This window comes from Vanellus vanellus, assembly GCF_965231255.1.
Source record: "Vanellus vanellus genome assembly, chromosome: 2".
NCBI lineage: Eukaryota > Metazoa > Chordata > Aves > Charadriiformes > Charadriidae > Vanellus > Vanellus vanellus.
Window position 1 is genome coordinate 36888358 of NC_138906.1, and position 12289 is coordinate 36900646.

Sequence of the window (12289 nt, forward strand, 5' to 3'; positions counted from 1 at the left end):
TCTTTAGACCTCTGGCTGTTAATCCTTGTCCCAGTTCTTGGGGAAAATCGATTTTGCTTTTAAGTGCTTTATCTATAATCAGCTTATTCAGAATTAATCTCCATGCCCATCTGCAGGCTCTTGACAGACTGGTAATTTCCCTTCCATCTCAGTCTCGTGCCCAGAGGAATTGCACCCTTGCGACTAGTAAAATTCTTGTTTTCAGCAAATGTAAAATCACCACAGGAAAATAATGTTAAGCTTTAAAACAGGGATATTAATGTTAGGTAACTGTTGAGGGAAAGCAAAGTTTAGAGATCAGATCTTTAGCTGCTCATTTAGCCATGCCAAGGTTCAGTGTTCATTGTGTTCCAGCATCCAGTTTTACGTATTAATAAAAAAAAAATAAGAGCAAACACAATGAAGTGAAAGTAAACACGATTAAATGTTGTCCTACAGCAGTATTCCTTATGGAATCAATTTTCAGTTTCCTTAGTGCAAGAAGATGGTGAGAAGGGGATATTTGTTGTTGACAGACTTTTGATAGTATCATGAAATGCGAATATACAAGTACAAAGCTTTCCAAGCTCTTTAAATGCTCAGACTTTCTTCACTTTTAATTTTGCAGAGGAAATGCGTAGTCAGGGTTTACTCCTGTATTTCATTGCATGTGTTTGGATCTTCTTAACCTAAAGAATTTCCTTTGAGCATTTTAAATGTTTTATAAACATTTAACAATAATTTATGCCTGTAAAACCAATGGGTTTTAGATCTCATCTTTTCACCCAGATTTCAGATTATTTGGGGGAGTGGCTAATTCTCCAGAGTCACTTTGGTAATTAGTGGAAGAGTTGGAAATTGTCTGCTTGTTTCTGTCGTCAAGTTTTTGACTAGTTGCGTATGTTCCTTTGCATCACAGTGATTCTTCTGTCTGGGTGAAATGGGGATAGGTGAGAGGTGTCTTGTGCTTTGCTGTTTTGTTTACCCTGGTCAGAGGTGTTGCTGGCTTGGAGACTGTGAACAAGCAAGCCTTCCTATGGAAAGATTCTGTTCCCATTGAGTTTTGGTAACCTAGATCTCTAGATCAGCATTTGAGATTGTCTTTCTTGCAGTGCCCTTGTCCAAATCCAGTGTGTGCTCTTCCTCCCTCAACAGCTGATGTTTATACATATGTGTAGCAGCTGTGTTTTCGTGTTTTGTGTCTGGAGTCTAGCACTGTTAATATGCTAAGCATTTAGGCATGTAATCCCTTCTGATAAATCCAAAGAGCCAGAGTGTAAGTGATGGGTTAATAGCAAAATAGCTGCTGTTGATTTAGAGCCTGTTACTTGGGTTTTCTTTTTTTTCCCCCTGTGCTCTTGTAGAGAGATAAAGCAATATCACAGAAGTTAAAAGACGAAGTTGTAGAAGGTGAATGGCACCTGTTCTGTTCCTTCTTAGTAGAAAGATCAACTTCTTTATTTCTCTAATTTATAGTAGTTCAGTGAATTGATGTCTTAAAATACTGTAACTCACGTTCTGTGAAATCTGCTGGCACCAAGGTTCACAGACCTGGTGCTGAATGCTTGCTTTTATTTTGTTGATATTGAACACTATGACTGTCAAGTGTTGCTGACCATTGGGAATGCTACGGTACAATCTTCTGTAAGGGTTTTGGGCCCTAAGCACTTACAAGATGTCTTCATCAAATACTTGGTTGTTATTTGTAATAGAGTTTGTTTTGCTTACTGATGAAATTCTTCTCCCTCTGTTTGTAGGATGATAAAGTTAAATCTCTTCTCCTGAATTTGTTCTGCTGTAACAGACTGACAGCTGAGCAGGTGCTGAAGGATGATTGCTTCCTCGCAGTTGATGCAATTCCAATTTTACCACAACCAGGTGAAGAGCATGAGCCACGAGAACATGAGTCTGAGAAGACAGATGAAAAAAAATATCCAATTAACTGAGGAGAATGGAGCAAACCCTACTCAATAGATGAGGAACCTTTGCATCAGGTGTTTGACTGGGACTTCTGGTTTTGTTTGGTTTTGAAATCATTGCCCCAATCTGAAATCTCAAAATATAAAACGTTTGGTAGGTGCAGTCGTGTTTTGTGATTACACAATCTTCACTGTGTTTTAAGTACATTTTATTCTAAGTAAGTGTTTGGGGATGTCAGTGTGGTGTTACTGACTGTGCTCTTTGTCAGCCTTTTTCTTTGTCCATTATGTAGGCTTTAAATTTACAGAGTAGTCTTGTTAGATCCCAGAGAACTTTAAGATGAAGCTTTAGTGACTTGTTTTTGTATCCAGTTTTCTGTTGCTGCTCTTGATGTGATTCCAGATAACATGTTCCTCGCAAAGATGCTCCAGGGCATTACCTTTTTGCTGGAGGTTTTTTTGTTACTGCATAGACAAGTTGTTCCTACAGCAACTGCCTTCAAGATTTAAGAAAAAAATTAAGAAAAAAGTACTGCTTTGGCAACTGGTAAAGGAAACGGAAAGCAGCCTACCTCTTTTGTCTTTCTGCATTTGAAAAATGCAATTAGCTTTCTAGAGAGCAGGCATCCTTCTAGTTGCAATGCTGCTGCCAACCAAAATACTATACACACATTTGCAAAAAATACTGCTTATTTGCTCTACATAAGTGTATGTATATCATCTGTTCTTAAACATAGTTCACAATAGCTATAAAGGTCTGATTTTCTTGAGCAGGTTTGTTTGCTTGCAACACTTTGCCGTTAATGTTACCGTTGAAAGAGTTTTGTCAGCTCTTTATTTTTACAGGAAATTGTTGCTTATCTTTGTGAAGGTTTTCCTTTCTTCTCAGAAAGAAACAGATCAAAATGTGCAGAGTTGCTGTAGCAATATATTTAGCCTCTGGGTGTTGCTCTTGGACAGTGCTGTTAGCAGACTAGTATTTTGTAGAGGAATTATTGAAGCTGCATGGTGTCGGATGAAGAATGTAAAAATGCAGTATGTAATGGGCAAGAAGCAGCACCAGGGGAATTGGGGAGCCCTCAGGTACAATAATACAGTCCACAGTGGATAGAAGATACCACCTTGGCAGATCCACCTCTGATACTAGACTTGGTTTTCCATCCTTAAACCAATTAGTTTTTTATATGGTATCTAGTTTTTTAGCATGTAGGGTGCTTCATCCCTTTTTCGTTAAATGATAATGATTTTTTAAGTTATGAAATGTATGTATAACCAATGATAGCAAAACCTTTGTTAAAAATATTTTTTATGTAGAATTTTTGGTTAATGTGATAAATATTTTCATTACAGAAATTACAGAAGAGTAATACCTTGTTTTTTGTCAACGAAATAAACAGTTTAGCAGTTTTGTGGGATGCTTTCCAAATACTGATTGCAGTCTTTCACTGTTAATAAAAGGCTAACTTTAATTGGAATTAATGTTAAACACTGAATAGAGGTTAGAAGGCTAATCTGATGGTTTGTGTCGTGCTATGTCATGTATATTAGAATAAATTTTTGCCCAGTTTTCCTGCTCCAGAGTCCATGCAACCTAAAGTGTACTTCTTAAATCCCCAAATTGCTAACCTTTTTGGTTTTCTGAAACGAGAAGTCTCTTGATTAAAAAATTGCAATCCCTTCAAAATCTCTTCACCAGCTGTAAGTAATACAATTTTTACATGTGGAACCTTGTATGTGAGATGGATTTTTTTTTTTTTTTTCCTAAGCTACAATAAAACTTCTGAAATCTTTTGGTACATATGAATGTGAGGGTATGAGAAAGCCTTGCCATTTGAATTAAATTGTTGATTACAGGCTTAGTGTCATCAGTTCTGTTTGTTTCTACTTTGACCTTTTCTATGGTAATTTTGTAGCTCTGACTTTCTTTTAATTTCTTACTTGCTGGAGGCCTTAAGAAAGTAGGTTGCTTCAGGGTCATGTTGCATAGCTATCCTGCCAAAGCAGAATACTAATCCATGATAATGGACCGCCTGCTGTTTAGTTTGAGACACATGTTTTCCAACTGCATCTCTTCTGGCTAGAAGACAGGTACTCGAAGGATAGAGAAAGGAGGTTGAAATGATCCTGTAGGCACGGTCTGTCTCCTTACTCACTTGCTGCTGCTTCTAAGAAGCCCAAATGAAACTTACCTCACCCTTCCTTGGTATCAGTGTTATGCAGTTTTGAGCAGTGTCCTTGCATGGACCAGGTCAATGGGGGACCTTCAGGGGCTGAGTATTCCTTCACTGGGATGTAAGTAGTTCAGTTGCTGTCATGAGCCCAAGATGTTCATATGTTCTTATGGTCTCTAATGGTAAGCCTGCAGTTACAGGTCTTGGTGCTGACAACTTCCTCTCATGAGGACTGTTACCTTTGTTACTTGTTCAGATTTGTGTTCTCTCTCACTCTTCATCTTGGTGTCCACCAGTCGTGTGTCGGTATCAGTCTTGGCTTTTGCTCAGGATGTCATACCCAAGGCAGCTACTACAGTTGCCTTCTAGGCTGTAGGTCTGGTAACAAAGTCGCCTAAGAAGAAATGCTTTCTTCAGGCACCTGCAAACAACCAGTTCCTCTGGCTCTACCTAACCTAGCCTGCAGACCTGGCTGGTTTTCTTTGGGAAGAGGAGTTCTTTCAGCAGTTTGGGAGAACATCAACATTTCTTATCTCCATGGTTTGAGTGGAGCTGTGGTCACTACTCCTTTTTGAATGCTGCACTTCTGGTCTCTTATGGAGACTCTTGCTGTTCTGTTCATTGCCTCTTAATCTTCATGCCCATCTTGCCATCCATAATAACTGCTCCCTCCCTCCCTAATACCTCCATTAGTATTTAACACTTCTGCCTGTGTGGTTTAGAGAAGTGTGGTGGTTTTTTTTTTTTTTTTTTTGTACTTCAAAACAGCTTTCAGCTAGTACAGAGTCCTTACCAGCACTCACTAGTATTTTAACAATTTCTTTTTTCCTGATTGTGGCTGCAAGTTTTTATAGCCTGCAGGTTAAATTATACTCCTTCATAGGCAACTGCCTCAAGGACTTCCCCTAAATGGCCAAAGATTTATTTCATCTGCAGTCACTTCATTTCCCCAACTTGCAAGGAAATTGGTATGAATTCATCCTAATTTCAAATCGGGAGTCTATTAGCTTGCAAGTTGGTGGCTTTATAGACCATGGTGGATGTTTGAGAGGCAGATCTTCATTCGTGTAGTTTAAAATACTGGTGAAAACTTTCCTCAAATTTCTGGGTGTGTGCTGTCAGGCACTAAGATTATGCCCATGCCACACTTCACTTGCAGCTTCTGCAGCAGATGTCTTGAAATGTGCATTTTTCACAGCAGACACACCATGGCTGGGTAGACTGGAACCAATAGTCAAGTTGTCCTGTCCCTTAGGGTTGTGGACAGATCTGCTGTTAGGACATGGAATTCTGTTCCCTTAGTGCTAGCCTGCACTGTGGTGGGGGCGCATGGGCCTCGGGTGTTGGATTTGGGTTTTGGCAGCTTTAGATTCAGGGGCTGCAATACAGCAAGATCACACCGTGTAGAAGCATCTTCATAAGTTAAAAACATTTGGATTGGAATGTTTTTTTTTTTAATATATTTTATTATCCCTTTTGTCTGGCATCTGTAAGTGTTACAGCTGCAAGGTATATTATCAATAGGTGGGGAGAAACAAGATTTGCCCTGCTGCGTGAAGATGTCATTGGTTTGTATTTGTTAGGCAACTGCATTGCCAGTATCTAGTTAGCTGCCTCAGGCCTATGGGTGGGACCCCCCTTTCCACTTGCTGTACAGCAGAGCTGGGAAAGCTTGCCAAAACCCCCTGACATGCATTTCTTCACTTGTGAACTTCCAGCTATTCAACTTTCCACTGCAATCTTAATGATTGGTGGCATGGTCAAGCAGACTGGCTCTGTTCTGCATCATCTCGACAGTCCCAGTGTTGACCAGAAGTTTATGGTATCCTGAGTATTACCAGTTTAATCTGTCAGTTTAGCAGCCCTCTGGCTTCTTTGTGATCTCCTTTTTCAACTCTATGGCCTGGTGTTTCAGCAGTGCCCAGAGCTGTACTGCCTGGTGTCAGTATACGGGATACTGGCAGACTTGACAGCTCTGGAGAAAGAGTCCGTGTTTGAAGTGGAAGAAGATGGTGCATGTGAGCCTTGGGGCTTTGAGATGCAAGATGCTGTTCCTCTACATGACTCAACAGCAAGTTTTGCCCTTACCAGGTGTGTCATGGATTTTCTGTTCTCCCAGATGCGGCCTAGGATGCCTGTGCTGTTAAAGTGCATGTTATGCCCTTGTAGTCAGTACCTGGTTGCATGTAGTTAGTTCCAAGGGCTGAGAGAACATTTATAATGTCCTCTCCATCACTTACCGAGTCCTCCATGCATTGCTGCAGCTTTTCTTTCTAACCAACTCTTCGGGAACTTTTCTTCTGTTCCCTGTCCTCACTGTGGTAGTAAGGTTTCTCTTGCTCTGCCAAGGCAGGAGTAGACTAGGCACAGAGGCAGTTCTTGAAGGAGAATATGAGAGTTATGTACCCAGTAGACAGTCTTTCGAGTGTCTTGAGATTTAAAAGAAGGATTTTAAGTAGTAATTAGCACACTTAAATTTTTTTATGCTGTGTTTGCATGAACTGTGGTAAATTGAAAGCTGTGCAAGTCCTACCAGCTGAAACACAGAACAAACACGCAAGAAGCCTTGTGCAGTGTCAAAGTCACATATGACATGAGTGTGTATAGCCAGCACAACTTGGAGAATTTCCAATTCGGAGTCCCTCGGGAGAGAAACCAGGAGAATTCCATTGGAGCAGATAGATTGAAGATGCTTTCATCCAGCTACTGTGATGAAAGCTGGGTGTATACTCCAAAGTAAAAGCCTGCTGACCTTGATTTCAGGGGATGCAGATGGAGGCTGCTGGAATTAGAAGGTGTTTTATTTGAAAAACTGTTTGGAGTGGGTGGTGTTTTTTTTTTCTTTGTCCTCGTAGGACTTTGTTTAAAGTTGAAGTCTGCTGTTGGGAAATGCTGATCTGTTCCATAGCAACTTTTCTTCCTTCTCCTAATTTAAGATAACTGTCAAAATGATTCCGCAAAAGCAATGCCAACTTCTTTTTGAAGGCTGGTTGTTGCCAATGTTCATCATGTTGCGGGTGTGCAGTTGTCGTAAGTTCGTCACTCTGCCTGTAATTTTTATCCTCTTTCCTTGCCAGCAAGAGGTGGAGCTGTTCATTTGTTCTTCCAGCTGTCAACTTTCCTCTGTAAAGTTCCCCCCCCCCCAGTTGGTACCTTTTGTTTGTCTTTTTTTAAATTCTCCATTGGCCCAAGGATTGGCTACTGTCGCTACATGTTTTCTATGCACCTTTGTGTAAAATTGTTTTGTAAAATGATCAATTCTCGTACTTGCATACTGAATTTTGTAGTGTCTGGATACGTTTCAAGTTATTACAGAATCATAGAATGGTTTGGGTTGGAAGGGACATTTAAAGGTCATCTAGTTCTGCCCCCCTGCAATGAACAGGGACATCTTCAACTAGATCTGGTTGCTCAGAGCCCTGTCCAGCCTGGCCTGGAATGTTTCCAGGGATGGGGCATCTACTGCATCTCTGTGCAACCTGTTCCAGTGTTTCACCACCCTCATCGTAAAAAAATTTCTTCCTTATATCTAGTCTGAATCTACCCTCCTTTAGTTTAAAGCCATTACCCCTTCTGTTGCTACAGGCCCTATAAAAAAATCTGTTCCCATCTTTCTTCTAAGTACCCTTTAAGTATTGAAAGGCCACAATAAAGTCTCCCTGGCATCTTCTTTTCTTCAGGATAAACAACCCTAACTCTCTCAGTCTCTTAGGAGAGGAGATCATCCCTCTGATAATTTTTGTGGCCCTCCTCTGGACTTGCTTCAATAGGTCCATGTTCTTCCTCTGCTGAGGACTCCAGAGCTGGACACAGTACTCCAGGTGGGGTCTCATGAAAGCAGAGTAGAGGGGCAGAATCACCTCCCTCGACCTGCTGGCCACACTGCTTTTGATGCAGCCCAGGATACGGTTGGCTTTCTGGGTTGTGAGTGCACGTTGCTGCATCATGTCCAGTTTTTCATCCCCAAGTCCTTCTCCATAGGGCTGCTCAACTCTTCCAACTGTTACTCATGCAAGATACTTCTTGACAGTAATAACTTCTGTCAAAGGAGTGGGGGAGAGGCAATCCTCTGACAGTTCTTGTATGCCATCCTTTTCCCAATGGTTTCACACAGAACATAGAACAAGTTTTTTGACTAGGATGGTCTGTGAACCTCTCCTCTGGACAGGACATGCGCAGTCATTACCTTCCCAGATGTTCCTCCTTCTTCTTTTAATACTGGAGAGCATTGAAGAATTGAGGCTTGTTTGGGCAGGTCATGCTCTGCCATTTGTACCTGGTCATGTAGGATGCTTAAGGAGCAGGAAAAAAGATGCGTGTGACTGTGGCTAGGGCCACAGTTTCCCATGCATCTCATGAAAGAAACATGTCAAAGTTGTTCTTGTATGACAGTATGTTTACATTAGTGGCCTTTTCCTAATACTCATTTGAAATATTTTTTTAACCAGAGCTTGATTTTGTTGTATTACAGTGATATATCTCCAAAGCTGTTAAATTCCTGGGACATCTTTTCCCATCAGGGCCTCATCATAGTTCAGTCACTGTGACTCAACAGCCTTTGCATTTCAGTAGTTAATTCCTTACATTATCACTATTGTAGAAGGCGAGAATGGTTTAGTGCTGGTGTTCTTTTGGAGACACTGTTGTTTTAACACCAGTTATTATACTGGTGCCATTTGCAAATAACAGGACCGCTAATGTGCATAAACTGTGAGGCTGATTATTTGGCTATGCTGTAGTGATTTGTCGAAGAGCAGCCTTTTTTCCTCCAACTTAATAATAGGCTTCCAGCCTCGTCTGGATGTGTGCTGTATCTTGTCCCACTGTTTTACTAGGGAAGCAGCTAATCTTTAAAGACGGGATGAAAAACCTCACCCTCATTTATAGTCATCTGCTCCCACTTCTGGAGGCGGAAGCGGTATGGGGAACTCGGGGAAATACTTGATACCACTGACTTGGTTTTTGAACACTACTTTGCCTTTCCTGGGTATTTCTGCTTCGGTGAAAGTCTCTCTAAAAGACAGGTTTTGATAGGAAGCTTAAGAAATGTGCACTGAAAATTGTTCTAAGCAGAATATCTGAATAGTACTTGATAGTGTCTGTACACGCCACCCTATACACTATTTCAAAGCATAGGTGGCAATATTATTTCCTGCTGGTGCTAACTCTACAAGAAGTTTCTGCTTTAGTCCTTTGGAAGAACACCGTGGCACTAAACAACCTGTTAGTGCTGTTAGATGGGCCAAAATGCTGAACTTGGTTTATTGAAAATGTAAAACATTTTCTGGTCAGAGCGTACTGACAGACCAGCATGTTGTGTTAATATCTTAATACTATGCCTCAGGGCATTTATAAAGTTAATCTTTTGACATTTTTATTTGCTTTTTGGCTCAACATCACGATTCATTTTTTATCTTTTAGAAGTTCCATTTATGACTGTCATTTAATTGATGGTAACTACAAATTATACTAGCTGCAAAGGAATACATAAAAGAAATGCAAGTAGTATAATTTGGAACATGGTAATCTTAGTAGCCTGAGTCATGAATTTCATCATCTGCTGCAGTTAGTAGCATTTTATGATTCATAAGTCTATTCGTTTCTTTTTTTAGTGTGTCATCAGATAAATAGCTCAACAGTAAGGTAGCAGAATTGTCATGTCTCACCCCAGTCGTAGGAGAGAATGCAGGTTTGATTGTTCCTACCTATACATAGTAAACCTGTCCCTCTGACCTCTTAAATCTGCGAAACAACTTCCCATGCTTCACTTGAGCACTTGCTGATTAAGCCATTCAGATTATCAAATGATTGCTACCTCAACCTTAAATTTATGCTTTGTTCAAATTGTTTTGAAATGCATTTGTTCATTTGCTGAAGGTGACCTACAACCATAGATCAGTGCACAGACACTTAGAGGGATCCTGGGCTGACTTAAGCAGGAAGCAATCAACATTAGCTTAATGTTAAGTCAGTGCTTCTACAGAAGTACTGTCAGGCCCTTGAATGGTTGATTTCTCTAATTTAATTAGAGAAAATGTAATCTTTTAATTACTCTTTGTGGGTTCACTTTCAGTGTAAAATCTTCAAGTGGTGTGATTTGTTTTGGAATGTCCCCTCTTTTTAGGTACCATGCCAGCAACAGTACCTGCCACCTACTAACTTCATTCTGAAGTTTGAAAAGCTCTCCAGAAAGGATCAGTCTTTATATAGATAGGTAGGTAGAGATAAGTTACTAAATCAGAACTTGCATTAATCAGGAGAATGAATTTGCTCTAGTAATGCTTTTTGCTTTTTCAGGAACCAGTGTGGTACGTGCAGTTTATGACTAGCATCTTTGTACCCATGGTCATTCATTATAAAACCAGTATCCTCAGTTCCTGTTAAGCTTCTAGGTTTGTGCTAAGGTGAATGTCATATAAGGTTCAAGTGCTGGGGTATTGGCTGTAGGCACAGGCTTGAGAAAGTAATGATATAATCATAGTGTGCCACTAAGAGGTGGCACTTTTCACTGAAACATACCTTGTTTTTATAAAATGCTTGCAGGCTCCCCTTCTGCCACATGTCATTCCGCTGTTCAGGACAGATGAAACTATCCTGTACATGTATGCATACCTGTATGCATTGTGGTGTTTGTATTTAGATTCCTCCAGGGCTGCTGCTTCCCAACCTTCATTTCATTCACACATGTCTTTTTTCTGAGTGGCTCTGTGAATAAGTGGTTCAACTGTGCCATTAGAATTAATTCTGGAATGATCCATGAATTTTCAGCCGCTGTTTAATATCTCTGCTTTTTCCATTGTTCTGATAAATCTTAGTATGGTAACTCACATCTGCGTAAGTTGCTGTGCAAGATTGGGTCACTTCCAAAGAACATGCAAAATCATGTCTTTTGACCATGCACTGATTATCCTAAGTAGCCTCAAAACCAGGTTAAGTTAGCTTTAGCAAGTTAAATGCCAAGCAACTTCAGAGTAAATCAATTGGAGAAGACAGGATTTTTGGAGACTTAAAACGTTTCCAGTGACCTCAATGCTATCTGTCTTTTCAGTAAAATAATGGGGATACCCTTTGCCTTGGCCAAGGTACTTTTTCCAGACTTGGACATCACGCATCAAGAAAGAATAAAAACTCATCAGAGACAGTTCAGGGAGGAATATGAGAAAGTCAAAGGTCTACAAACCAGGATCTATGAGCTAGAAAAAAGACTTGGGTAAAGAAAGGGTGGGTTTTAAGTGTTCAAAGAGGTAAAGCCTAGAATAGAGATGAACAAAATGGAGTTATTACTACTTCTGTCCTCTGGGGATTAATGTGTTTATTTTTACAGCAAAGTTAGGATTAGATATTAGGGAAAGAAACATTCTAATTCAGCATAGTTAAGCACTGGAATGTATGGCTCAGGGAGTCTTGAAACCTCCAGTATTCTAGTGAGATAAGCCAAACTGTCTGGCAGGAATCACACAGGTATTGTATTTTTTTTTTTATATATCACTTTGCCTTAAGCCATCGCTATTAGGTAGGTTGGTTTCATCAAGAAGAAATGTGTGAACTTGGAGTGCCTTGAATTGGGTAAATTAAAAGGTAGAAACCTGGGTCAGAATCTCTCTTTTGCAGACGGTACGGAAAGGAGACCTAGGTTAACTGCATGCAATCGAGACGTGTCTGCAGTTCCAGGCCTAGGAAGCTTTAAAAGTGTGTGGCCTTTTCTCTTTATTGGAGGCTGCACACATGACTTGCTCTGTACTGAAGGCTGCTTGACATCTGCAGAGACCTGCAGCACTCAAAGTAATAGGTTCTGCCTGCAAGGATGACTTCAGCAAAGGCTTTATCAATTGTAAAGTCTTGTTCAGTACATCTCTAAATTCATTTTAAGGCATTTTAATTTGTTTTATACAGAGGCCTGTTGTCCTTAGCTAGTTGTCAAATGCATTGCTGCAAGCAGGAACTGTCTTTTGTGGCCAGAATGTTATGGGTATATGATTAGTAAGATACCGAGCTCTGTTTGGATACAAGGCTGAAAACACCCACGGATGTCTCATCCTGTTGGGAAACATTCTATTTAGAGTATACTGCCTATATGTCTAATTTGCCATGGGGGAATAATTGCCAGATAACACACCGCATGCTGGTGGATTGTCGTCGGGCTGAGCAGGATGCTGCATTTACATCAGTATTCATATGGGACCCCCCTGCCTCCCAAAAAATCTGCTTCAAATTTGGACT

The 12289-nt window shown here is 40.4% G+C and overlaps 1 protein-coding gene across 1 annotated transcript in view; it reads left to right on the forward strand.

Annotated features, from left to right (window-relative positions):
• STK31 (serine/threonine kinase 31) overlaps positions 1 to 1925 on the forward strand; it is a gene marked incomplete at both ends in the record, with an annotated part of 39488 nt that extends 37563 nt beyond the window's left edge. Inside the window, one exon of the mRNA XM_082499155.1 lies at positions 1737 to 1925. Within this exon, the coding sequence (XP_082355281.1) occupies positions 1737 to 1925 (189 nt within the window). The remainder of the gene's footprint in view (positions 1 to 1736) is intronic.
• Positions 1926 to 12289: the final 10364 nt, after the last annotated feature.